Source organism: Lepisosteus oculatus, chromosome 4 (genome assembly GCF_040954835.1).
Source record: "Lepisosteus oculatus isolate fLepOcu1 chromosome 4, fLepOcu1.hap2, whole genome shotgun sequence".
Lineage (NCBI taxonomy): Eukaryota > Metazoa > Chordata > Actinopteri > Semionotiformes > Lepisosteidae > Lepisosteus > Lepisosteus oculatus.
Window position 1 is genome coordinate 17089771 of NC_090699.1, and position 27312 is coordinate 17117082.

At 41.7% G+C, this 27312-nt stretch overlaps 2 protein-coding genes across 5 annotated transcripts in view; one reads left to right on the forward strand and one right to left on the reverse strand.

Annotated features, from left to right (window-relative positions):
* Nucleotides 1-27312, forward strand: part of wdfy4 (WDFY family member 4) — a 67844-nt gene that overhangs the window by 25211 nt on the left and 15321 nt on the right. For all 4 annotated transcript variants that reach the window (XM_069188851.1, XM_069188853.1, XM_069188852.1 and 1 more), the window contains 23 exons: nucleotides 56-129; nucleotides 780-941; nucleotides 1586-1677; nucleotides 2087-2183; nucleotides 2565-2770; nucleotides 3100-3266; nucleotides 3759-3878; nucleotides 4186-4347; nucleotides 5502-5693; nucleotides 6175-6301; nucleotides 6483-6613; nucleotides 6852-7090; nucleotides 7610-7731; nucleotides 8804-8995; nucleotides 9448-9560; nucleotides 13895-13972; nucleotides 14099-14299; nucleotides 15172-15259; nucleotides 15739-15908; nucleotides 18591-18739; nucleotides 19128-19248; nucleotides 19754-19839; nucleotides 19925-19987. In XM_069188851.1, coding sequence (XP_069044952.1) covers nucleotides 56-129; nucleotides 780-941; nucleotides 1586-1677; nucleotides 2087-2183; nucleotides 2565-2770; nucleotides 3100-3266; nucleotides 3759-3878; nucleotides 4186-4347; nucleotides 5502-5693; nucleotides 6175-6301; nucleotides 6483-6613; nucleotides 6852-7090; nucleotides 7610-7731; nucleotides 8804-8995; nucleotides 9448-9560; nucleotides 13895-13972; nucleotides 14099-14299; nucleotides 15172-15259; nucleotides 15739-15908; nucleotides 18591-18739; nucleotides 19128-19248; nucleotides 19754-19839; nucleotides 19925-19987 — 3152 coding nt within the window. The remainder of the gene's footprint in view (nucleotides 1-55; nucleotides 130-779; nucleotides 942-1585; nucleotides 1678-2086; nucleotides 2184-2564; nucleotides 2771-3099; nucleotides 3267-3758; nucleotides 3879-4185; nucleotides 4348-5501; nucleotides 5694-6174; nucleotides 6302-6482; nucleotides 6614-6851; nucleotides 7091-7609; nucleotides 7732-8803; nucleotides 8996-9447; nucleotides 9561-13894; nucleotides 13973-14098; nucleotides 14300-15171; nucleotides 15260-15738; nucleotides 15909-18590; nucleotides 18740-19127; nucleotides 19249-19753; nucleotides 19840-19924; nucleotides 19988-27312) is intronic.
* On the reverse strand, nucleotides 21235-27278 carry lrrc18a (leucine rich repeat containing 18a). Its single transcript, XM_015346325.2, has 4 exons — nucleotides 27213-27278; nucleotides 26042-26139; nucleotides 24406-24543; nucleotides 21235-22879 (listed from the first exon to the last, which is right to left on the reverse strand). The coding sequence occupies exon 4, from the start codon at nucleotides 22873-22875 to the stop codon at nucleotides 22108-22110; it is 768 nt and encodes a 255-aa protein (XP_015201811.2). The 5' UTR covers nucleotides 22876-22879; nucleotides 24406-24543; nucleotides 26042-26139; nucleotides 27213-27278; the 3' UTR covers nucleotides 21235-22107.

Sequence of the window (27312 nt, forward strand, 5' to 3'; positions counted from 1 at the left end):
ACTGAATTTGTGGATCACAAAACAATGATTTATTTGTGTTTAACTCGTTTTAAAGGTCTGGCAGAAGGCTCCAGAAAATCTTGACTTGGCTGTTTTAAAACACTTTGTGGATATTCTGAAATCTTCAAGGTATTCTTTGTTCTTATCAATGAACTCATTATAGATTTTGCCTCTACATCACAAACTCGCATGCTTCCAAATCTTTTTTTTCTGCTCAACTTTAAACTGGATTCTGGAGAGAGAGTTTCTAAAGAAAAACTGACTAAAAAGGAGGAAGCAACACAAACAGCTGAGAAAGTTGTGAATCGAAGGACTTGTGTCTAGACTTCTAAAGTGAACCGTCAGACGAATCAATACTACAGTATATGTTCTCAGGAAGGTTCTGACAGATGAGGTACTGTAGACGCTGCACTATGAAGCTTGTGCTTAAGTAGCTTTTTAACCCCAAGGGAATACTGGAGAGGGGAAAAATAATGGCAAACGCATGCTGGAATAAAAATGACAATATCGTAGATTGTGTATTGTTTCAAACAATCAGCAATGTGATCTGTGGTGGTAGTGTATGATGGAAACCAGAAGGGTGCTGTGGGATAAACGTGTGTGAAAACACAAGTGAACCTGCATTTGGGCACAGCACGGTGGGCAATGACAGGCCAAGTGGACAAACGATTACAAGCACCCAGGGCTAATGCTGACTGGCTCACACGGTCGATTACAGATTCAGAACATCTTGCTGTTTCCTCCTCGGTCCTCCAGGATGATGTTCTTATCCCTTTCAGCGGCGACCCCTGGAATGCTGAAGTCATGCATCGGTTACACGTGATGAAAAAGCTCCTTTTCCTTCTGAATGACCCTTCTGTCACATGTGAAAAAGTAGCCGTTATCTGTGCCATCATGACAGGTCTGCTCAAAGGGTACTTTCACATCAAGGATGTATGCAGGTACTGTATGACAGGGCCCCCTGCCTTAGTTATGATTAACGTTTTCTGCTTGAAACTTAAATTGTCAAGAGGACATATTTCTCGTGAGGTATTCAGTGGGGATCCTAGGTCACTTGTTGGTCATTAGATATTCATGTAGTGGTGGGCATAGAAGCTGATACATAAATCATTTCACTTTCCTACCAAATTAACCTTGTGCTCATAGTCATGCATGCAGTGCACATACTTAAAAATCTCTGCAGAGAGATCCTGTCCTGTCTTGTTCTCTTAATTACCACAGTTTCCAGATCTTTGCTCACTGAGGATTATACAGTACATTGTGTTAAAAAACTGGTGAACTGTGGCTCTCCAGAAACATGAGTTTAAGATTAGTGTTGGGATTTGAGGAATTGGGATAAGGATTTGGATTTAAGGTTAGGGATTAGGTTTAGGTTTTAGTATTGAGGGTTGAAGAAGGTTTTAGCGTTGTATAGAATTTATATATAGAGAGTTAAAGTTAAATCTAGGATTATCATAAGGCTTATATGGAATCTCATTCATATTGATCACAATGTCAGAGTATTCGCATATTTATTGCATTGTATTGATTAAAGATTTGATTTCTGTCTTGTCTTCATATTTGCATGCTTATGGTTTTCGTCTAGACTTGGATTGTTCCTGGTTCACACGTTGCTGCCACCCACCTTAAATGAGAATGTCATTTTTTCTGATTTCGTTTTTGATGTATCACCACAAGGTAATGATATTAAAGTTTAAGTAGTTGTGTGGTTTGGGACTGCAATCTTCTTATCTAGACAGCATTAGAAAAGCCACTGAATTATGCTCTCTTTGGGCCAGACTAGTTCTGCGGTCCTGTTGAGCGTTGTGTGATCGATGTTAACTACAGTATCAAAACTGGGACTTCGTTATGCTGCTTTTAATTTTCTAATGAAGATCTCCCATTACCTGTAATAATTGATTACTTTTTTCTGACCGTAATTGTTCTATCGTCCCATTTTGAAACATCTTCTGAGATAGAAGTACACCGAAAACTGCAGAATTTCTCTCCTTATATTCTCAAGGACTGAATTGTCTTGAGCTGAAATCCAAACCACTCAAACAGCACGCCGTGATATGAGCAGTTTCATTCACTTCTGCTTTTGTAGCCCTGGGCCAAACACCTGCAAGGACAATATGGATCAGAAACCAGTTGCTGGAGCTGCTGTTTGATTTAATCTGCTCAGACAGTGCTCTGTCTTCGAAGTGAGTGTCAAAGAGAGGAAAGACAGCCACAAGACGGTTGTATTCTGTGCTTGCATTTTTTAATTTAGATGTCATACCGCACAACGTTAGAATTAACGCTTACGATTTTCACCCAGTATCCAGTACGTCAGCAATTATATGTGGAACTGGTGTTAATATCCCTAATAGTTGTCTTCACATAAACTGGAACACATTTCCCGTGGTAAAAGTAAGGTGCACAATCTGTATTGCTCGATCCTAAAACATTTTTTTTCTTTGTATTATTTTGTAATCTGTTGTACCACACATACAGTAGCTCGTGCACCTGCAGTGGTAGCTGTGAATGTCCTGACCTTGAAGAACCATGTCAGTCTGTTACATTCCTTTAATTTTGTTTCCCAGGAATCAAGAGGAAATCTTCACCGCGTTGGGACCTGACTGGTTTCTGCTCTTCATACAAGGCAAAATTCATTCAACATCAGTCCTGCTGGGAGTACGGCTATTAACAGGGTTCCTGTCCAACCAGAACATTTTAATGAAGTTCAGAGATGGCGAAGCTCCTGGAGTCCTGGCTGAATCCATGATGGGAGAGTGCAGGATCCCAATGGGTATGGGCAAATTCCATCTGCCATACAACACAAAGCTGCTCTGCTTATTTATTCCTGTTAAAGCAGGAATGACAAAACATAGCACCTGGAGTCGAACAAATCAAGAACGAATATGAGATTTTACAATGACCTTTTTATTTTTTGTTTACTTAACAGTTATGACGATACTTTTATTTTCCTGTTATTACACTGAATTATTTCATTCTGTGGGGGGGAAGAGGGAGTAAAACTGCAGAATGATTTAGGGTGAAGGTTTTCTGTCTCTTACCCAGGTGAGACGGAGTTGCCAGATGTTGTAATCGCACTATTTTTTTTCATTTTCTGAACAGACAATTTGAAGATGCGTTCCTGGTCATTTGAACGCACAAACGCTGCATCTCCGGGATTCGATTTATTGCAAAGGCTCTTGGGAAACCACATAAACATCCCGCAGGTTTACTTTTTGCTGGCCGCTTTGTTCCTGCAAAAAACTGGCTGTGAAGTACCAACAGGACAGGTAATAATCTGCCTGGGGGGGCAGGTTTGTTGTGTGAGCTGATTGTCAGATTCAAGCTGCTGTCTGCGCATTTTATGAAAACAATGATAAAAGGGGCTGCAGCACATTCCAGCATTGCATTGTTGAGAACCTTCCTCCTGTAAAGTGCAAATATAGAGGTGGAATCCCACAGGTCCTGGAAAAGCTAGAAAACTAGATGGGATTTGCCGAGGGCAAGTTTTTAACATGTGGAAACAATGACGGAGTATGTGTCAGCAGATTAGACAATTCACACATATCTATTGGCACCTGGTCACTAGTGATAATATTTCCTCCGCACAGTAAAGTATAATGAAGTGTGAGACCAGCAGGCAAAAATGAAACAGAGTGGTGAGATTGAGTGACTGACTTTCTCTGCGACTGGTTTTCTCATTATGATTTGTAAGGATTTCATGACAGGCTCACTTGAGTGGCAGTGATAGCAAGACTTCTTCTGTCTCTCTCTCGCCACAGATGGACCTTGATGTCGGACTGCAGGGTCTGATAGACAGCTTGGATGAAAACCAGGACATCCAGCTGTGTGCTGATGTGGCCATTCTGCTCCTAGAGCTGGTGAAGATTATTTTAAGCAAGGTGTGTGACCAAAAACCTATTTATCGTCTCACTAAACCATGGCGCTTTGTGAACTAATTCAGTCTATGCCCTTTGATGTAAATAAACACTTTTCTGTTTACACATCATGCAAATGACTTTTTCTTAAAGAGTGAATGAAACATTTAATGTCTGTTGTTTATAAAAAAACATACTTCCTAAGCTCTTCACATACAGTATACCAAACAAATCTGTCTAATGTTGAAAGAAGAAAAACACTTTGTACCGATGTTCTGGTAATGTCTTATCGATCTTTTGCTTTTGCCTCTGCCTCTCTCGTACCATGAAGCCCATAACAAGCGCAGAGGACTCCTGGGAAATAAACTATCCAGGGAGCATCATGCAGTTCTTCTGCCTGGTCCACAGCATGTTCCCCAGGAGCCCTCTGTGGGCCTCTCCCGACTTCCTTCACGCCTTGGCAGGAGCAGTTTTCCCTCCAGATTCCCATGAAGTAAGTCCGTCGGAAGCTTCTGTGCTCCTTCTGTTTGTTATGCCACTGTGTACGGCAGCCATGGGATTATTATAATCCTCTCTAAAGTAAACTGGAAGGCTGGACTACAGTCAGACTTGGTGTGTTTGAATAGTCGCATTACGGCAACAGTGCTGAATATATTTGAATTGTAGCGGAATGTGCCGCAACGCCATTTTGGCCCTTGTTTTCGGGAGCCGGATTGCCGTTCTGGCGCTTTCTGGAACCTTCTTCAACAAAACTTGCACGACAAAAAAAATCAACAAAAATAGTTTTACGGCGCACTCTGTTCGAATTTCACCACAAGTGAAGTACTATACGAAGGAGTATTGCAGATGTGGCATCCTGTAATTCAGGGATGTTGTGACAGAACGCTCACACTTCCTGGGCTTTCTGACGTTGAGAATGAGTCTTTTTCCTGTGTTTCCTCCTCCCTGCATTCAAGCTAATTCTTCCATCTGTTATGAGATGACACTGTTCTACTGTAGTCATTCACAAGAGGCCTAAACACAAGTTTTGACAGATAAGTAAAATTTCCAGATGGAAATGCTTAAGATCCAGTATGCCCTGATGGGGATTCAAACTCCCTCTGCTGGCCTGAAAGGAAACCGGATCACTTCAGCACCAAAAGCCAGAACCCTCTCTCTACCACTCACACCTTGTAATGTCTCTGTCTCCGCTGTAACCAGCTGCTGCAGGGTCTGTCTTATAAAGCTGCGTACATCAATTTGATTTGATCTCTAACAAATTCACTGCGCTAGGTCAGTGGTTTTGTGACAGAGTCTGAATGAATTTAGACCTCCCTGACCTTTCTGGGTTTTTTTAAACCTTTTCGTTACGTTGTGTGTTCTGGCATTTCCTCCTTGGGACTTGAACACTGCCCGTATAACCACGTTCTCGAAGAGGTGCTTCTTTCTTGAAACCCTCTCAGCGACTGGGTTCATAGTTGCAGCTGGCAGCGGGATGAACGTTTCATGGTGGCCTGATCCTCGCTTGGCCTCGGCCCGGGCTGCTGTCCAGAAGGCCTGCCACACATTCCAGTGCTGAATGTGGAACGGCTCTGGTGCCGCTCCACCGCTGCGACGTGTTCAGTGGCCTTGTGAGTGGGGGTCCATGTTGTCCATGTTGTCCCACAGGCCTGTGTCGCGGCCTCCCCTCGGGACAGCGCGGTGCTGTCGGAGGCGGGTGCTGCTCAAGAGGAGGTGCTGCCGCGAGACCCCCACCCAGCCAGGAAACAGGTGTGCGATTTCATGCGCATTCTGCTGATGGACAGTCTCATCAACATCCCCGCCAAGAGACAGCTACACCCCTTCGTGCTTCTTCTGGAGGTAGGAAACTGCGTGTGTGCGACCCACCCTTTTTTATCGCTTCAAAACTTATAGATGTCTCCCAAGCCAGACCTTTGAGGGGACGCGCCCTGCCTTCTGAATTAAGAAACAGCACACCTGTGAAGCATTAAGTTCCAGAAGTACTTAACAGGACTCTTTGGGTAGAGCATACTGTATGTATGGAATCAATATTAATGGCCAGGAAAAGCAGGGTATTTGGTTTAGGGCAGTTTGGCTGGTTTGGCTGTGTGCATTTTTCATTTTCTCCATGAGGTGTCACTGTTTACTCAGTTGTGGAGCTGATAGTCAGGACTGAGGGGATACTCCTGAATTTAGAGAATGGGATGTGAGGTGGGTGTGGGGTGGTGATGCTGTTAGAATTAGACCCCTATCTCATATGTGAACAAATCGTTAATATCATAACTAGATTAACACTTTTTGGCACAGTGTTTTCAACCTTGCTTTCTTTGTTTGCGCTAAGTTCTCTACAGAGAAAGCCTCCCACGACCAAAAGCAAAGTTTCCAGACTGAGGTGCTGGTGTTTCTAATGGACATAGTGCACATGACGTTCCAGGAAGAGGGCCAATCCACACACGTGTCGAGAGATGGTAAAGTAGTGTCTGTAGTGTCTTTCTTTTGCTGGACACTTTTTAGGGAAAGAAGCCTTATCTCTTTAACTTGTTTTGTGTCTCTGTGTTAGCTCCATGGCTGCACTAATTACACACGCTTTTGGTTTTGAGCTGGAAGCTGTGAGAGCACTGGGCCTTTACTGTTTTATTATTTCCACAGACAACAAAATCGCCACATTGGTTGGGAACGTTGCTTTCTTCAGTAAGAAACTGGTGGAGAAGCTCTACACTGGGATGTTGGCGGTGGAGCCTGAAAAGATCCTTCTGTTTATCACGGAACAGATTGTGGTGGTAAATTTTGCATTAAATAGAACTGGACTTTGATACCACACAATGCTGAATTTGTTTATTAGCATGCAATTTTTGCAGTCATGTAATATACAGTCAATCCTCTCAGCTGGTTTTCTGTGGCAGCACAGGGGATTGCTTCTGTTTTGCATGTGGGAAGTGTTTCCCCAGCTGTTACTTGTTTACTGTGCCTCGGCCCCATGTGAACACTCTCCGCTGAAAGCCCCCGTGCTGTGTGCAGGTCATGGAGAAGGCCCAGGCCCACCGGGAGAAAACCGTGAGCGTGCTGTACAACAGCTTGAACCGGGCGATACTGTACTTCCTGTCGCGGCCGCGGCAGAGCCTGCCGGAGCAGCAGGTCATCGTGAGCACCCTGAGAGTCCTGCAGGAGCAGTGGGACGTCATCCTGGCCACGTACAACGCCAACGTCAACTTCGTCACCTGCCTGACGCACTGCCTCCTCCAGATCAGCTCCGGAAGGTGCCCACATGCTGTGTCTCAGTCTCAGTCTCTGTCGCTGATTGCCTGTGCTGCAGTAGAGGTGCATGGTGCTTCCACAGGGTTTCCAAGGTCTCACCACCCTTATCCCATGTGTACTCGTGCTTTACTCTACCTCTCTGTGCTTCTGTGTGCTTGTTTGTACCACAGTTTCACTGTTTTATTACAATTCACCATGATTACAGTGATCTTCACTACACTTTACTATATGTTAAACAGAATTTCACAGTAAAAGCACTTTACTGTGCTTTTACCTTGATTTCACTGTGCTTTACTTCACTTTACTGTGCTTTAATCCTGATTTTACAGCGCCTTACTACACTTTACTGTGCTTTTATGTTACACAAATTTACTATACTTTTCCTTGACTTCACTGTGCTTTACTGTGTTTTAAATAGTTGAGAATACCAATTCTCTGTACCTCAGAGCAGAGAGTAGCAGTGTTCTTCATGATAACGTGTTTCGGTTCAGCATTGTTACATGATGGTTTCAATGCCACAGTGATTCAGACGGCTTTGGATGGGAAGCTCAGAAAAAACATTCCAAGAAGATCTGGTATCATTTCTTGCCAAATAAAAACTCGCAGATGAACGTGACCCCCGAAGTGTCGGAGTCGTTTGACGGTGAGTTGTGTTTGTGTGCAGTGCATCTGCGGGCAGTGTGTGTCTGTCTTTGTGTAGGTGGTCCACATCTCCACCCCCCCAGTGGGTAATGTCTGCAGCCTGAGGGCCTGTGCTGTGTGTCCACAGACATTGTGCTTCATTTTGAATTGGATTTTGACCTGGTGTGGAGCAAGGCATAGGAACTGTACAAAGCAGCAGTACGACACAGTATTGTACTTTTTTCATTACCCAATCAGGCTTAAATATTTAATCCCCTATTAACATTACCAAGCGGTATAATTCTGAATTAATGAACTGAGACCTCAGATGCTTAGGTTTATAGTGGTTGCTCATGCTTAATTAACCATGTAATATGCAGATACTGTATGTCTGGTTCAGCCCAAGTGTTTGTATCCTCTACACATTGTAGGTGTCAAAGAGGTGGAAGACTGTTTGCAATTTTAGGACAGTGATCTTTTCTTTAGTTTGTGTCAAACTAAAGTTTGTGTATTACATGGGACTATCCAGTGGGTCCTTCAGTTTTTATTTTGGACTGTTAGTTGCTGTTCTAGGGCTTTCTTTACAAGTGCAGAATTCTCTCATTTTCTTTAGCTATTTTGTCTTCCCAGTATATCCAACATTTTATTTCATATCAGTCTGTATTATTAAAAAAAACCTCAGCTTTCACTGTTAACTTGCTTGATGAGTGATTTTAGAAGAAAAATATTTCATTTTAGATTTTTGTTTCTATTCCTTCAAGAAAATAACAACTTTATTTTATCTAGTTCATCCCCAGCACCCACTGGGAATGGAAAACGTTATATATTACATTAATTGTGGGAGCGTGACTGTTAATTAACTGCTGACTTTGATTTTATAGACTCAATACACCATTAGCTATGCTTTGTAGTGCTGCAAAACAGACATGGGGATATATCTTTTTGAATACACCTTTACACAGATTTGGTCATAAAGCAAATTCTCTTTTTTGTTTGGTGTGTGCATCTATATAAAAATGTCCTACGTATAGACTTACAACACAGACCTTGAATCATGACTGCTTGCTTCAAGTTTTCCGGCACATTCCTTCCAGTTCAGTCAGAGCTGTTGAATCTGGTGGGGTCCACGTGGAAGAGGCTGCTGGCGGAGAGGAGACACACCTTAGAGGAGACGTACAAGATTGACCTGTCCGTGAAGCAGGGGGGTGTCGAGGGGGCCGTCAACATTTCGGAGGTCACCCCCCTGTGGGAAGAGACCGCCGTCAGGGCTTGGCAACAGTTCATGGGTTTGTTGATTAAAAAATATATATATATTATTCCCATTACACTGTGTAAAAGCGAATCCTTTCCTGTATTTTAGGTAAGTGTGCCGGGGAGAGAATGCTCACCTAAATTATATCTACTCTACAAATGTGACACATTCCTAAGCAATATTAGGTACATACTAAATGCATGGCAGTTGACACCCATAGAAGTCATTCCCCAGTAATGTCTAATCTGCTGAGCAAGTTTTGGCTTATTGTTTCCTTCTTTTTCAGATAATTCAGAATGCTTTTTTTTTGCAAGTAATCGATCACCAAAATGTTTGTGTAAAATAGTGTTTGTCTTTGAAAGCCGTGACTTGTTTATCAAGAGAAAAGGTTCCCGTTTGAAAATCTTCAGTGCCATTTTTTTTCTTCCATAATTCTAAGCCTGCTGCTATGATATGGGGCCGTGTCTCCGAACGTGTGATTTTTAGATTCCCAGAAGAAGAAGCTGAACAAGATGTACCAGAAGAAAGCAAACCCTCTGACCTCTGTGATGCGCTCGGCCCAGAAGAAGCTCAGTAAAGACACAAGCTGCACTGTTGAGGTGGGAGCATCTGTCTTGTCTCTGCTTGGAGATTCTCTTTCTCTCAGAATTATTGCGACTCTTTTGTCTCCGGGCAGCACGGCGGTGTAGTAGTTAGCGTTGCAGATTTGCAGAGCCGGGGCTCTTGGGTTTAAATCCTGAGGAGGAATCTGAGTGGAGTTTGTATATTCTCTCCTTGTTAACATAGGTTTTCACTGTGGGCTCTGCTTTCCCCCCACAGTCCAAAGACCTGCTGATAGATTCATTGGTTTTCTGAGAAAACTGGCCCTGGTGTGAGTGTGTGCATGTCTATGTCTCCCCGGTGATGGACTGGCGTCCTGTCCAGGGTGTACCCTGCCCTGCGCCCATTGTTTGCTGGGAGGGGCTCTGGCTCCCCCTTCACCATGTACTGGAATCGATCATGGATGGATCTTTTAAAGTAAAGCGCTATTTTTAAAGGAGAAAAAATCTGATATATTAATATAAAAGGTGTGTGCTCTCTTACAACTTTGTGCCAACCAGCTTTAAGTCATTCTGAACTTTTTATCTTTAAAAAATGGAAAAGAGAATCATTGTACTCGTGTGGTTGCCCGATCTCTCCCTGTCCTCTGCCGTGTGGAAGAGGTCTACGACATGCAGGTTGAGCTAAAATGTTCTAGAATCCTTCCCAAAACTTTGAGTCTATTTCATGCTGTTGCGTTGCGGAATTTCCAGGGTTTCAGACTGATGGAAATAGAACGGAACGCCACAAATGTAACAAGGGCTCTGAGTCGGTGACACACTTGTAACACTGTCATATTGCGCTGTTTTGATTATACAATCCCCAGAAAACTGGAATGAACCCATGTTTGGGACAATGTACCGCACGCTGGCTTTTAATGGATTTTATTACTTATTCAGAGTGAGGCTGCCATTCATTTCGAAGCAAATTTGTTGGCAGAAAATATCTGAGCATATATCTGTAATGACTTTTCCTCCATCGTGGCCCCCCCAAAAAATGTAGTCATTTATTTAGACTGATTTCAGTGCGTAGATATCTATGTCTCTGAGTGTCTGCTCAATTGGCTACGCCGCACGTTGTGATGGACGGGCGTCGGACGTTCGTTTCTCTGGGGCGCCGGGGTCATTAGCAAAGTGAGAGCTCATTCACAGGTACATGTGCATCCAGTGATGTCATACCACTGAGCTGGGGCAATTCGCCCTGGGGTCTGTTTAATTATTTTTTAAAATTAATTTTGATTATTACAGCCGATTACACCTCAGTGAGCAATGTAATTGATATTTGTTAATTTATCCCAGGGAACATTTTGTAGAACACGCATTTTGCTGTTGAAGGTTAAAGACGCTGTTATTGTTGTTTTTCTCCCTAAATGTGCCCACATCATTAGTTCCTCCAGTGAAAACGTTGCCATCTGGAAAAGGAAGCACAGAGATATTATTCAGGCAGGAGTGCATGAAATTGGCGTTTCTGCAACTGCTGTCTCTGTTCGCCGGCAAAAAGGGGTAGTAATTATAAAAAGCCCCAATCTGATGAAAACATTATTCATTTTGTGTTATTCCTTATCATATCAAGATGTGACAGCCTATCAGCACCTTTGATAAATTGTTCTTCTTTTGAAAGATAATGCCAGTGGAATGTGAATTGTGTTAGGTATTAGAGACAAAATGTAAAGTTTTGTTTTTCATTTCCAAGCATGGGGATCTCTTTCAAAAAGAAGGCATCCCACTGGAAATAACTTAAAGATGGATTTTAGTCTGTGTAAAATTAATACAGTCCTTAAACTTATCAGTCCTACAATTTGGATGTTGTTGAACTGTCATCTGTTTGCCAGTATTGTGCCTTACAAAGTGTTTTCAGAAGATATCGCAAAGCTAGAACTGGAAGAGATTTGCGTGTTTGCCAAATGTCTGTAGTGAGGGCTGTGTAAACATGGCTGTCTTAGTCATAATTAGAAACATGTTGTAATGACAGAATTGTAAGTTTAAAAAACAAAATCCAAAATTTAGGTAGATGAGCTCTATACCTAGTATGGACAGCTATGCAGTTCTGAAACCACTCTCTGTGCTTGCCTGCATCCCCTGATCTCTGCAAACTGTCATCAAGTGTCAATATCTATATTTGCAAAAAGAAGAACAATTGTTGTTTATTTCAACCCGTATAAGTACTGTTTGGGATTCTTTTTCTATCCTGTGTGAACTGCACAGAACCCTGGGTAGTTGTTTTTTTTTAACTCCCAGTGCATTTAGAGCACTATAAGTGATGGATGGCTACTGTACATACAGGTGAAAATATAGTCAACTAACGTTAAAATAAGTTCTTCTAGGACAAGTGCCAGACCACAGAGCCGCCTGTAGGCAGACTGCTGGCTCTTCCTGCAAAGCTGCATGCGCTCTGGAAGAAAACTCTGCCCCACTTGCCGACCCTCACTGTAACCAGAGGTTTGGACAGCAGGATAAGTCAGGAGTGCTTCGGGAGTCAAATCCTCAGCTTCACTCTGCTGTCTTTCTCAGCCGTCTGTGTTTCCCCCCTGTAGAATATATTGAAAACATCCCTGTATAAATACACTTTGGATTTCAAAAGGCGTTAAAAAGTTGTGATATCACTTATTTATAAACGCCTCACCTAGGCAGAACACCCACAGTGTGGTTGTTCTGTTTGCTCTGGAAACCTAAGGAAAGACAGAAGCCTCACCTCCGCAGAAAATGCCCTTGCAATTGTCTGTGTGAAAACCTTTGAGGGATTTATTTTTCGAAATCCAGTGTACTATTTGCATAATTATATCTTTATCTTCATATTAGAAAGATAATTAACATCACTAATTATCAAATTAAGTTCATTACGGATTCACCAATAGCACACAATAAAGTTGACATTATGTTGTATTGTCAACAAAGGTAGTGATTTCTTGGGAAGTAATTAAAATGTAAATTAGCATGATGTTAATTGCAGAGAGGATGTTAGGAATGGAATGTTTAATTCAGAATGCTTACAGCAACAATTTACTTGTTATTTAACACAAATATTCATTAACGCTATATATCACTGTTAGACTTTGTTAAATATGGATGGGGTCACTAGATAGCAATGATATTTTTGTGGGGTAAAAATAATCAGACAGAATACCCCACCTGTGGTTTGCAATATGTGAATGACTATAGAGTTCTGCAAGAAAAAGTAATGCTAAATACTACCTCATCTCTTTTTGAAAATCGTGGTCTTTTTAATGCTAGTCCAAATTCTGAAAACTGCTACTTCTTCTTGAATATCTAAATTGATTGATTCTGTTGATTAACTTTAAGACTGGTTAAAAATCAGTAAATTGCATCGCTTTTTATAACACCGAGTTTTATAACAGGTGGGTATGAGTGCTCTGCCCTGCTTTCCTGTACTGATCTCTGTGATTAGCATCTTTCTTAGAGGACACCAGTGAGTGTCTCACTCATTTTTAGTTTGCATTTTATACACAAAGTATTACTACAGGGAATGGCAGTATTGTGCTGTCTGTTCCAACACTAAAGGATGCCATATTCCTGGGCACAAAGCTCACAGATGGACTTTAACCACAAAGCAGAACCCAGACCTGGCAGCCTACAGAGGTGGTACAGTCTCACCATAAGCGCCCCATGCACGACAAGTCCTGCTACATTAGCAAACAGAATGAATCTAATAGTTCACTTAGCATAAGCTGTCTGCACTTCTCTTGCATGAGATGTGCATTGTTAACTGTTACTCCCCGAGGTCTACAGAATGTTTTTCTGGGTCACTCTTTATAGCCAGCATCCCGTGGATAGCTGACTGGTTTTGTGAGGACACCACTGTGATGATTGGCTTAATGACCCTTTAGGCAAACTGAATGGAAGTGTGCTGTCAGTGTACTCTGTGAGTCTCCTGCAGGGTAATGCCTATCAATATAATGTATCAGCAGGGCATCAACTCTGGCAAACCGCCAGTAGCAACACTGCACGGTGTAGAAATTGTAGTTTAACTTAATTACTGTATATCACACTGAAATCCATTGTGCTTAGACTCAGGTTTTATTGTACCCACTGTAGCCAGTAGGATATTCACCTATAAAATATCATTTATATTTCATCTTTGTCTTTTTCAGGCCCTATTTCAACATCTTCAGGGTTTCATTTTTGTTTTTTAATATCTTTTCACTCCGGTGTGCAAATTTACTCAACATTTCAAAAGCTCAAACAGATGTGAGTTAAAAAAAGAAGGATGAACTGTGTTTCACCCTTCAGAAAGTGCTGGAGTTCTGATGGGAGTGTTCAAATGGTGTGTTAGGGGTCAAACTGGACACCTGTGCAGGTTTGTGCGACTCCGCTGACGACGTTTTCCTTGTTTCCAGGCATATTTGGCTTGTGTGGAGGCCTACAGGAAGACCGCGCAGGAGATGTTCGAAGCCCTCTTGAAGAATCACATACAGGTTCTGTCGGAGCTTGTTTTCATTAATTTCTCCACCTGCCTGGATATGTTACATTCTATCAGCATCTCCGACACGCCGGCTGCTGATTAGCGCAAGAGTGTGGATTGTCTTTGTTGTCCTCGACAGATGCTTCACTGTGACAGCAGCAGGGTGAGTAAACTGTGGGCGCAGGCTGAGGGCGAGCTTCTGCGGGAGAGGGCCCTGTTCGGGCCCAGAGAGGGTCTCTTCCTCCCCGTGGGCTGGACACAGCTCCCCACTGAGGGGCCCCTGAGAATGAGGCAGAAGATCCGCAGAAAGGCTCTCGCTCCTTCAGAGAAAGTGGTGAAAGTGAGTCTCACCTGTTTTGTTTATTTTTTGTCCAATAATATCTTTATCTTTCTAAGGAAATCATATTCAGAATGGATCTTTTATGCATCATTCACATCATTTCGTAAACAAAGGCTTATTGTTATTAAATAACAGAAATGTACAGTATACTTTCTTTGAATAAATCTGCCTTCGTATAAATAGATTAAAAGTACGTTTAAGTATTAGCATCTAACTGATATCCTCGGCCAACAGCCTGGCTCCCAGTGAGATTTCACCTGGACTTCCAGACTCTGACTTGTCCAGCTCTAGATTGTCTTAAGGAATTAAACTAAATTATTGTTTAATCTTGGTTTTAACGGGTCAGTTTACTGAAAATGCTTTGAAATGTGCAGAATTGGTCGTGGCTTATGTGCTAACTAAGGGCACTCTACATGAGTACATACTCTCAGTGCCTGCAATAGGAAATTTAAGGTTCTTCTGCTCACTAAATTGTCCAGCTCCTACTGCATTAATAAAGTCCAGCTCTTAACCTGCAATCTGAATTTACAGGCCTTTCTTGCTCAACTCCCGGTGAGCACAAGGGCCTCCTGTTTGCAGCACAACATCTGTGTAGCTCCCTGGGCCAGTTCATTGGAGAGACATTGCTACATCTCACTAACACACCTGGGTTTTCTCTAAAGCTTTTAATGTGGAATTTAGATTGTTTTCTTGATTTCAAGAAATCAATTTACGGTGTTTTTTTTTTCCATTTATTATTCTGTTGAGTGTTTTATGTCTGCTGTTGCTTTCAAGTTTGTTTAAAATAAATCATGAATATAATTCATTGGTTATTATTATAAAATTCTAATGTTAAGTAAGTTAAGATTTTAACTTTATTATTATTATTAAAGTTTTCAGTATCTGACCAAGGACTTTATCTGAAATGTAATCCCATTGAAGAGAACAAGGGGATAGAGGAAATCGGTGAAGCTGAGTCAGGTAAAATGCATTGCTTAATTTATTTCATTGAAGATGAAGCCTAAAGTAAATTTTATCATTTTGAACTCCTGGCAACAGGTACAGCTCTCTTTTAAAAGGCAAATGCTCAACACAGATTTAAACAGCATTCCCTCAGTTTTAAAAATCACACAGTCTCACTGAGGTGCTCTCAGTACACCATAAATGTAGCAAATTAAGGTCATTTTTCACCTAGGCTAGTTATCACAAATCTCTTGCTCTACACTTTTAATGACTGGGCATTTCAGCAGCAATAGTGTACAAATCACAATCCTGAAACCAATTGAAGACTACACAAGCTCAAATAAAATTCATATTAATAGTATGAATAATAATAAATAATAATAATAAAGTAATCAGTGTGAATTAATAAGTAGTAATAAAATCCGTACTCATTCATGCTGTAAGAGACCCGTTGAGGTCTATGCCGCTAACTGTCCCTGTGTGATTCGCCGCGCCAGAGCCCAGAATTCTCAGTGCAGTGGGTGACGAAGCAGCGGAAAGCGGGCTGGAGTGCAGCCAGCTCACGTTCTTCCCCTCCCTGAACGAAAGCTCCCTGCTCTCAGACGACTACTCCGAGCAGTGCCTGGAGACCCAGCTCGTCCTGCGGGAGCTCTCGGAGGCAGAAGAGGTAAGCGCCCCGGCGCGCGCAGCTAGGGAAGACGAACCTGCGGGGGGACAGTGCGGGACGCCTGGCTGTGTCCCCACTGGTGATGAGCAACCCCTTTCCCGGCGCTCGCTGCTTCACGCCCCTCTCTCTTCAGGCTGTTTCTAAACGCTGCAATTTAGCTAGCTGGGGAAGGGGTTCGAATGGCCCGGTTCCTTCATGATCAAAACCATTTACCATCTCACTTTCTCAGAACTGAGGGTTTTATTTTTCTGAAGCTGCTGAAGTATCGGCGAGGAGCAGGGCACCTGTCTTTCATTTCTGAGCACACTCCCCCTGCCTCTGTCCCTGGAACTGAGACACTGCATCCCGTTTGCTTCTTAATTGTTTTCTACAATAAGATGGAATCTTTTGCTAGGGATATTTCAATTTCTGAGAGTGCTGACATAGTATAACTTTGCTATCTGTGCACAGAGCGTGCAGTTGACATCACGTCAAGACATGCTACCTGAAGAAGCAGTTCATCAAAAATCTGTCACAAATCATAAAAGATCATCAGAGGGAAGTCCTTAGGAGTTTGGCTGAAGGGGAAATGTTTCAGATATGACCTGTGATATATAATAATGATCTTTTTCTTTTTTTTCTTTAAAAATGGAAGGAGAAGAAATAATTAAACCTGCTTCATGGTTAAAATAGGTTTAGTTTCAATGTAATTAGAATTTAATTCATGTTTAAATGCAGGTATGTACAGTAAGATAAAAATCACACTTCCTCAGAACACAAAAATATATTTCTAATAACCTTTCATGTTGTTACAGCTGTTAATGTTCAAGTTAAAGAAACAGTACTGCTGTTATTTACCATTTTTCCATTCATTGCTTTCTAAAGGGAATTCATGTCTGGACAGTGGTTGGATAGGCATTGATTGACCTGAACAGTCTGTGCCTAGTATCCCACTCCAAATTTGGCACAATACAGTAGTTTGCCACATGTAGTATTTGTGAGGTTTGAAATGATGCATTAGTGAGATCAGCACTCATGCAGGTCTCTTCCTGTTCTGCAACACCTTTTAATCAGGGAGACTCAGTGTAGGTGCAGCTTTACGGAGCTGTAGGAGATAAGACGAAAGATGTCAAGAGTGTAAGTGCTTGAGGAAACCACAGGTTGAGTGGGAATTTACAGCAAAATACTGGCATGGTTTTGTACACATGACAGAAGTATTAATAAAATCAGCAGGGGGTGACGTCAACTGTCTTGTATTCATTTTAGTCCTGCTGTGCTGACTGTCAGATGAATAGTTTCTCTCCTGCTCAGTAAACTGTGATCACAGTTCGAGCTGTGTTCTTTGATACTTTCCAGCTCTTAGAGTTAATTAGGATTGTGACATTCGGCAGTTTACTAATGTGATATTTTCATCTTCACCTTTTTTAGCTCCCTCGTTCGTATTTTTTTAATAGTCCTGTTTTTGTATTTATATCTTAACTGCTTGCTTAGCAGGCCTACCTTAAGGCTTTAAAATAGTAATATGACAAAAAAAAAACTTTTTATACTTCCATAGGTCATACGATCCCTCTAGGTTACACTTACAGTTATAGCATCAGCACAACATATTGTAGAAGCATTTTATTGAAACCCTGCAGCCTCAAGACACATACTGTACAACCAGAGGGTGGGTGACACTCCAGGACCTGCGATGGGTCCTCATCCACCTCTGAAAGTCCCGTCCCAATTCGATGTCTCTGAAAGCTGTCCTTCTGCACTGATTGGTCCAGAGCAAAACTCATAGTACAGTACAGTACATTGGTGAAATTATAAGTGAAAATGACTTCTTCTATCTGGGATGTACTGTGTTTAGAGAGTAAAATTAGTTAGGAAAAAGAAAGAGTTTAATTAACAACTCCCTACTCCCTACATTTGCAGTTAGGTGCAAGGCGTATGATTACAGTTTAAAGGTTTTGTTTTCTTGGGGGGAAGGCGCTCAGCGGAAGATCATAGTTTCTGTCTGGATCAGCTGGCCGGGCTGGTCAACACTGGGCAACATTGGGCCATAATGAATGTATGATTAGACAAGTCCCCCGTTATAGCAATTCAAGGGTGTCTTTTGTTGGTTCTGTTTTGCATGCATTTAAACAAGTTCCAAAATAAAAGTGTCCCTGGGGGATCACTTCCTGGGAAACTTGTATCAATTAGCATGTTTCCATTGTGTGTGTGTGTCATTGATTAATTCTGGTAATAAACACCAAGGTCTCTCACTGTGGCCAAGAAGTGTTTGCGGAAAAGAAGGTTTATTTGATTTGTATTAATTGCAAACCGGCTGCCAGTATGCTGGTGCCCCATATGGTTTGGGCATTTTGGTCCTGTGGGGTTTCAGCTAGGCTGGTGATCGGAGGGGCCAGGTGCAGGTCTGCTGTTTGAAATGAAGAAGAACAATGACATCAGCCAAGCATAACTCAGGCATTTTACCGTAGATCTCGCTACCCTGCTCACCTTGGCCTACTGTTCTACAGAGAAGATCTTTGCCATTCTGCTTGCCTTTTTCAGTGTATAACTTTGTATAGATAAAGACATTCAGGGCTCTGTACGGCCCAAGGAAAAAAAAAAGTCACAGAAAGGGCTTTTTAATGGCCTTATTCTAAATGACTAGTGCTTGGAGATTGAAAACTGATAATTAGACGTCTGTTTCCTGTATTGTTTATTCCGTTTTAGGTCGACTTGAAGCTTTCTGTGGTTGTTGTTAAAGGTCACGTAATAACAGAGGGGGTGCTGTTATTCGGTAAAGCCGATTTTTATGTGTGTGAGAGCTTCATCTTATCGCCGACGGGGGATGTGCATTGTAAAAACCACCACCCTTCTAGGTAAGGTCTTGTTGCTCGTTCCTTTCATTTCCTCTCATTGATATTGTTATGAAATCTTGGCAGTGTGTTTGAGGTTTACTTTATGAGAAACACATCTGTCAGCTAAGTTCAAACACACTCTCTGACGCGATGGCCTGGTTTTGAATCAATCCTGGGTGCACACTAATAGTAGGAAGGAGAAAATGACTAAGCTGAAGAAGAGCTTTGAAAGGATGTGTGCTTAATTAATGGATTGTTTTAATGAGGGCCTTATTTATGTAGCTATTTTTAATTAATGAAATAAAGCATGTGAAAGGGGAAAATACAGTGGTTCAAGCCAAGCATGGGAGATTAAATGAATAACCTCTTTGGTTCACACAATATTTTTTTATTTATTATTTTTTTCCAGTGTGAGGGATTCCTTCGTCCGCAGCATGTTCAGCAAGGACAGACCCACAGGGGGTCTGGACTGCAGGAGGTATCCTTATGAGGAAATTAAAGACGCCCTCTTCAGGCGCTTCCTCCTGCAGGTGAGGCCGAATGATGGGAAACATTCCCAGAGGCGAGGCTGCCATGACTGAAAATGACTGACTCACCACGCACTTCCACATCCAGCCCGTAGGGCCCTGGGAAATCTGCTTCATCCCTCCACGGGTCATTTCCGCACTGGTTTACTGTCTTTCTTGCAGGGGAGAAGGGATATTGTTCACATGGCAAATGCCTAGCTACAGTACAGTCATTGGAGTATTCTGGATTATTATGTTTGGGTCTGCCCCAGGAAGTACCTTTTTTGTCTGAGAAGTTGGACCACCTCTAGAAATTCTTAGCACACACAGTAGTCTGGGCACTGTGGGAATAATTGTGCGATTGCTTTGTCATCACTAGGAGAAAAAGAAATACATTTTGCCCCCTTTGTCTGCCATTTGTTGGCGGCTGTCATAGTTCCTCATACAGTACCTTATCTGCCTTGAAACAGGCGGGTGCAAAAGTCTACGTATGTTGACCGTGGGTTTTCATTGCTTGGGATTCTTTCAGGAAAACGCCCTTGAGATCTTCACGAGGGACGGACAGTCCCGGTTTCTCGTTTTTCAGAACAAAGAGCACGTCACAGCGTACAAAAGGTAAAGCTGGGGGCTCGGGCGGCTTCTGCTGTCACCGGCCAGGGCGCTGAGACCGAGAGTGAGATTGATTTTCCTCTTCCGGCAGGTTGTGCTCCGCTGTTCCTTCATTAAAAGGGAAGGGAGTCACGGAAGCCATTATTAATCTGCGGTAAGAGCCAATACAGTCCAAGCGTCGTATCAGTTTAGCTAATTATAAGACATCATAGAAACAGCCGATCTGAGGCCACACAAGCCATGTGTTCGGTAGTAGTTAAGTCTGCTATTAAGTCTTTTGATTATTTATCTATTTCTACCAAAACCAATGGCTGAGACATTAATTATTTGAAACAGCGGACTCCTAGAAGTCTTGAACCCATTCCTGGACAAGATCTACTCTTTTACAATGCGGTACATTTACTTCACATTCCTAATCTCAGAGACACATGACAGTTTATCACAATCCGACTCGTTATACTGATACTGATACATGACTGCTAAAACAAGAAAATTCCCTCCCAACCTGATGAAAGCCAGTGAGCATTCTACAGATGCTTTATCACAGCAATAGGATTCAATGAATTTAGCATTCCCACTTGGTAATTGTGTGCAAGGGTACAGTGAGCCCCCTGCAACTAATATTTCAGTGTTTGTCCAAAACGCATTCTCTCGCTCCTCCTTCAGTTTTTAATTTTGGGAGCCATTATGTGTATCTAATAAAATAATGTACCTCGACTGTAAATCATATGCAAGACTGAAGTAAAAAGATTCTCGGGCTGACATAACCATAGCTTGGCATAATCACTTTGAACCTCAGTTATCTGATTGTGTCTAATGTTTTGCTTATTATTGGCTACAGAGCTTAATCAGTTTACATTTCATAATCCATAATTTGTTATGAGCTATAATAGCTTTGTCTCAGGAGATGCATATGAGTTTCCTGTGAATACCAAATAGCTGCTATCGTTAACGGAATTGTGAGTGAAATACAGGCTTTAAACAAAAAGTAACAAAAGTCAGTGGAATTAATTAAAAAGAGAGACTCTCCGTAGGAAATTTAAGTATTTTAATCCACTGATAGAGTTGATAGATCCACTGATAGAGAAGCTCCCCATAAAGTCCAGTTTTTAAATTAGTTACAGTTTTTAAATTACATGCTGTACCAGTTTATTCTCCAATAGAAGCTCTTTGAGATTTTTAAATTAAATTTGTTTTATTTTTATACTATGATCTCTTTACTAACCTTTACAAATGTAAACAGTTATCCCCTGCTGCCCAATGCTAAAATTTGTTCCTAGTCTGAGGTTAAACGTCATGCCTTCATTTATCTGAAGAATGCTCACTGGCGAGTGAATTGTTTTGATTTAGTGGCCTGTTTAAATATATTGCAAAGCAATTAACATCAGTTCTTTAGATTGCAGCAGGTACAGAATAGTCTTTATTTAAACCAGGAATTGCAGATCCAGAAAGCACTTACAGTGCCAATTATTTTAGGCGAGACAATTAAGTTACATTGTGTACGCTTGGTACTGTATGTTAATATTCATTTGTGCCAAAATGCTTTTGCGGGAATACAGTACTATTCCATTTCATTCTGCCTCCAGTTGACACCACTTCAGTTATGATTGGTTTGTGTTTCATTAAGTGTAGATCTGTTCTGAAGCTGACCTGAAAATTGATTTCCCATGAAATCCGCTTGATTTTGGTTTAGTCAAATCGTGTTGTGGGCTGCAGGGGGGTGTGGCAGTTCAAGTTGCCATCTGGGGTGTCTTCTGTGTGCTCTCGGTGTGTTCCTGTGGGGATTCTGCAGGCTGTCCAGTTTCTCTCTCCTTTCAGGAGGCATAACTTGTGTGCATGTGCATCTGTGTTTGTTTGTGCAGGAATATTCAGTATATTCAGGCAATGCAGCTGCTGGGCAATAGAAAGATAATTGGACAGAACTGTGGCTGAAGCCCTTTTACGACTGTGTGCAGCCTGTGTGCATCATCCAGGTGCTACATACAGTATGTGATGCTGCACAGTGGTGGTGGTGGACGGGTGTCCTCATTACCTGTAATGTGCTTTGCGTGGAGTATCCAGGAAACCACCATATAATTGTAAGGGTATTATTAATATTATTTTGTCCATTACAGGTTACCGATGACTAAAGTAAGAAAAATGTGAGTTTGGTATAATATTTCTCCATATTTATTTGTTTATAGTAATTAATTGAAGGAAGACTTGGGTAAAACAAATAGCCTTGGTTCATATGCAGCATGTCTTTGAATGACCTCGCAGAGCTGTAAACACCGTTCACCTCCATAGAGCCTGTGTTTCCTGTGCCGTGGAGTTTGGAGTCACCAGTCCGGAGAAATTGGTCTTCTTCTGCGAGGGTGCTGAGTTCCTGAGCTTATTCAGCCTGTCTCTCTCGTCTTTGCACTTTTTCATGCAAGGCTTGCACAGGGAATTATCGTGGACTAAATATAGGCTCTCCACACGTTTAATGGGGTCTGCATCCTTGTCGTCGCCGGGTTTGGTCAGAGGGTTTCGTTTTGTATTGACCTTCTTGAGCTTGGGAAGTTTAGAGATGGTGTCTGGCAGTGTGGTGAAGCTGTTGTCAAACAGGCCTAGCTCCTGTAGCTCCTTCAGCGCAGCGATAGATGACGGAAGGCACTCTATGTTGTTCATGCCAAGGTTGAGGACCCGCAGGCTCTTCAGCTGGCCGATCTCTGCTGGGAGAGTGTGGGATGTCAGCCTGTTGTTGCAGAGGTTGAAGTAAAAGAGGTTCTGCAGCTGCCCTATGGTTTCCGGAAGCTGTTCTATTTGGTTGCTGTGGAAGTCCAGCCAGCGGAGGTTCTGGAACTTGTCAATGTAGTCTGGAATCTTTTTTAACATGTTCCTGCTCAGGTCCAGCTCGTCCACGTCGGCCAGTTTGAGAATGCACTTGGGGAAGGTGGTGATCCCCATGTTGCTGAGGTCGAGGCGGCGCTTGCCGTCTATCGTCATTTTCAGGGAGTTCTTGGCGATTTTCAGGGTAATCTTCTTGCCTTTGGGCCCAGCAGACTTCTTCCCTTTTCCCATTGTCCTGAAATGACCATAGAGGACAGAAGAGTTTATAAGATAAGATAAGATTTATTGTCCCCTGAGGGAAATTGTTTTCTCCAATACGTGCATTTTTAACTTCATTGTTGTTGCTGCTGTTGTGGTGGGTCTAAGTTGGCGTTTCCTTAATTATCTTTGCATTGGAGCATACATGCAAATAACCATTTCATTGCGCTTGTGCATATGACAATTATACTGAACTCTGAACTCGTACTGTGACACGTTTCCTCGTGACAGCTCTGGAACTTCAGTGATGATGAAGTTGTTGCAGCTGCCGGTTTGCTGGAGTACAGACCTGAGCTGAGCAATGTGATACACTGCTGTTGTTTGCATGAAGGCCGGGCTGTTGGTGCCTTCGTGCCTGGGAGCTGTATGAAGTGAAGCCTGGGTTTCCAGGAATGAAAAGGTGTCATGTCTACAGTCCTGTTCGCTCACCCGTCTCACCCCGAAGGGATGTTCCAAAATAATACTTTCACTAATTAATGTTAATAAATACTAACAATAGGCAGGGAAGTAATTAATGTAATTTTGCAAAAACAAATGACTGTTGATTGCAAGCACAAAACTAACATGGGTTACAGCTGATTGATCTCCAGCTTCTTTCATGCAAGCAAGTCAAAATGAATGAAGTCAAATCAGGCCTTTGATAAATGATGGTTTGGGAAGTGATATGGGTTTTTGTATTTCACACCTCCCCATTTAAAAGAAAGGCTTTATTATAAGCCCTTCAGGCCCTTTGGCTACTCATTAATCATATTCAAGAGTATGAAGGGGAGCTCTAAGAGAAGCTAATGTAGTTTAGCTAATTTCGATTATCTGGTATACAAAACAATTGCCGTACATGTGCAATTTACAGATTCATCCACATGGATTTGTTCGTTTAACATGCAATTGTAGAGTACAGTTTCTGTAATATATAGATATGTTATTGATTATATTTTATCTCTTGATTTATTGTGCTGCTTGGTGACAGAAGGCTCTAGACAGAGTGAAAGAGTAAAGAAGTGCCTGGTTTGTCATTTCTTTAGTATTAGGTTTAGGTTTTGTTGGCACAAGCAGGTACAGGAAATCATAAAATTGGTAAATGTATTTAATTGACATTTATTCTCCTAAAGAGACATGTTGCTACGCAGTCTTTCATGGATTAGACTCAGTATTGATGGTGTTGTAAAACAAAATATAAGAAAGCAAAGGCAAACAATACACCAAAGTCACCATATACAGTATTTACTGTACCACTTGACTGCAAACAATATAAAATATTTCTTTATCCAGGATTTGTTTTTTTTTTTTCCGACTGAAATGTTTCTTTCAGTACATGCTAAAACCTTTAAAAGCAGGATAAATCAGTAGTGGTCTTGTCTCGGTCACCATATTAACGAACACACGAGATTCAAACTACTTTGTTACTTTTAACTGTGGGCATGCAAGTTAAATTGTCCCAAAATGTGCGTTCAAAAGCACCGAGAGGACAGCTGTGATCCAGTGAAGGTTACGGTAAACTCTTACCAGCTGCAGTTTCAGTGCAATCTTTGAGGCAGGAGAATACACGCACACACTGTGAAGAGCTCAATCCCTGAAGTCAGAGCAGTGGGTTGTGCTCCCGGGATCTGGCCATCTTTGTTGTAGATTCTTTCATCTCTTTTCCTGTGAATTAGAATTTAGGACCTTCTGAAGACTTTGCAAATGAAACCCACAGGGTACAAATGCAGGGCTCACAATGTGTTTTACATTGGTACGGAAGTAGTCAGATAAAACAGCCTAGCCAGTCTCCCAGATGGAGTGCAGGCACTGAAAAGCCAGACTGGCTTAACTTCTGTTCCCTGTCTTGTTTAACTTTGTTACTAAGCAACTGCAATCTGTGGTGCCTGGAGTTTATTGAAATGTTAGTGCCCAACACAGGGGAAAGAGGATTGATGGCTCTTTGTTTTAGTGGGCTAGGTATTATAAGCTTTCTCACAATCATTTCCCAAACAAAAATACTATCTTGAAAAAGAGCAGTAGCGTTGTAAAAATAGTACAGATTAAAAAAGAGTAGTGAGTGTGAGTCCACAGTGAGGTAATTAAAATTCATGGACTGAGAGGCACACAGGGGTGAAACTCTACTGTATATAACAGCGCTGTCTTTACTCCACATAACAGGCTGTGCTTTAAAATGGATCTTTTTTTTTCTTAAAGAGGGTTTCAGTCACGCCTTTCTGTTCTGTGGCTGTGTTTGTAATCTTTGGTAGTTGTTTCAGGCCTCTGCTGCACCAGGCGATTTGCCTTTATTTGTGTCATTCTGACACATACTGTACCATCATGTGAAACACTGAGTTGTAAATGTTGTATAAAGATCACTGCATGCAACAGAAGAAGGATATTGTTATAGTAAGAATGAACTCAGAATTTATGTTCCAGAACTTGGTTCCTGAGTGTTTGGATTGTCACCTGTTATTCAGTTGTTAGGGAGGAAACCTGCTTGCCTTACTGACAAACAATGAACACTGGAGCATGAGCTGAACAAGTTGAAACATGTTCCTTTGAAGGAAATTCGAGGTCTGGTTTAAGGTTTCAGTTTAAGAGATTGCCTCGGAAAGACGTAATATTATAAGGCCAGTGCTGTAGAGAACGGAGAGCCAGGAACAGTGACTCAGGTCTTCTATACAGTGCTGGGTGGTTGTGAAGGAGAGTCCAGGGCTCTTGAAAAAGAACTGATTCTCTTTTTTTGGCTTACATGTAGAAGTGTGCAATTTTAAAAGCAGTACATGTAGATACTGAGAAATCAGTTATATAAAGTAAGAAACATTTTAATCACTTCCTACAACCCTTCTTTAAAGACTAAATTCTGAATTACAATATTTCATCTTCAGTTAACATGGCTACAAAATTCAGGAGTCGTGTATTTACACGTTTGTCGTTATTACGTTTGTAATGACGAGCATTTACGAACTACTGCAAATAACCAAAACGTTAAATGACGTTCAGTACCTTTAGAGGGTAATTGTCTTTCAGTACATCATAATTTTAATAACATTTATTAATCATTAATTGCATTTATAAGTAACATCTCAGAGGATTCCAAACCACTGCATACTGTATATAGGAGGGGAAGCACTTTATGCACCATTAACACACGGCAGCCATTCTGTGGTACAATGGGTACCTGTTGATGAGTGTTTCAGACAGTACTTCCTGAAGGACTGTCTCTCTTTCTGCCTCTCTTGGAAGACTGATCCTTATTTGCTCCTAAATTTCAAGAACCTAGAAACAGAAAACATACCCCTGTGTTTATTTGTATTGTGCCTACCCTCGTCAGGAGTAATACTATAGTACATGTTCTGTGGTTGCTAGGTAATACAACATTTATCATTTTAATTGAACACTGATTCTAATAACAGTCCCTCTGTTAATCTGTGCAAAAAAAAATACCATCTGTTAAATTTTGCCAGTGCCTATTGTTTATAAAAAAAAAGAGCGCTGCTGTTATCAGTTCAGTGCACACAGGATTTGCTTTCCATTAAAAAAAGATTATGACCCGCTACGACCCAAACAGAGGTCTCTGAGTGAATGGTCTGGAGAGCAGCAGGCAGATGATAGCAGGGGTGTGATGACCACACCTGGGCAACAGCATGGCTCAGACCTCCTGCAGGTTTGCTCAGCAGGTGAGCCATAATATAGCCAGGTAAGATGGGGCCCAGGGCGTAATGGAAACAGCAAGTTTCCATCTTTGAATGGCTTCAAAAGCTGTGTTTTCACAACAGCCTTTGTTTATTTAGCATTTGCGGTGCCTTGTCATTGTCTTCTTCAGTTCGCGAAACACACTTGGCTGTTTTATCTGCGCTGCTCTTACAGTGCTCATTACTTGTCCATGGGCTTTCATGTAATGAATGCACTCTCCGAGCTCAAAGCTATTTTGTTCTTCTACTCTCTCACTAGTTTACTTTGACTGTAGGTGTTTTCTCAGTGTGTTAGGAAATGTATTTAAAGCAGCAACTTCGGGCATTGTACTGCACCTCACCTAAGACCAGTGATACTGTAGCCACTTCCTCCACAATTTTCTCGCCACCTCATACCAAAAGCACACACGCATAAAACATGGACATGTTTTGTAAAAAACAAATTTGCAGAATTAAATTATAGAATTAAACATAATAGCCTGTGGCTCAATAGATATTTGGATATTTATGGAATGACTCAACAATTATCATACAGTACGGTAGGTGGGATTGCACTGCATTCCAAAAATGTTTAGTTCTGTTGGAAAAGGAAAATGAAATTACTGTAGACTTATTTTCTCTCCCCCCCCACCAAGTTGACAAATCGATCACATTTACCTGTTCATTAAATGTGCTGTTCATTCTGCTTTAGATGTGTCACAGCCCTGCTCTGGTAGTTCTGTGTTACTGATTTAGAATATTCATTTACTTCTTGCTA

Coding starts and splice junctions, on each gene's coding strand:
- lrrc18a (XM_015346325.2), bottom strand. CDS start 22,875: ATGGGAAAAGGGAAGAAGTCTGCTGGGCCCAAAGGCAAGAAGATTACC.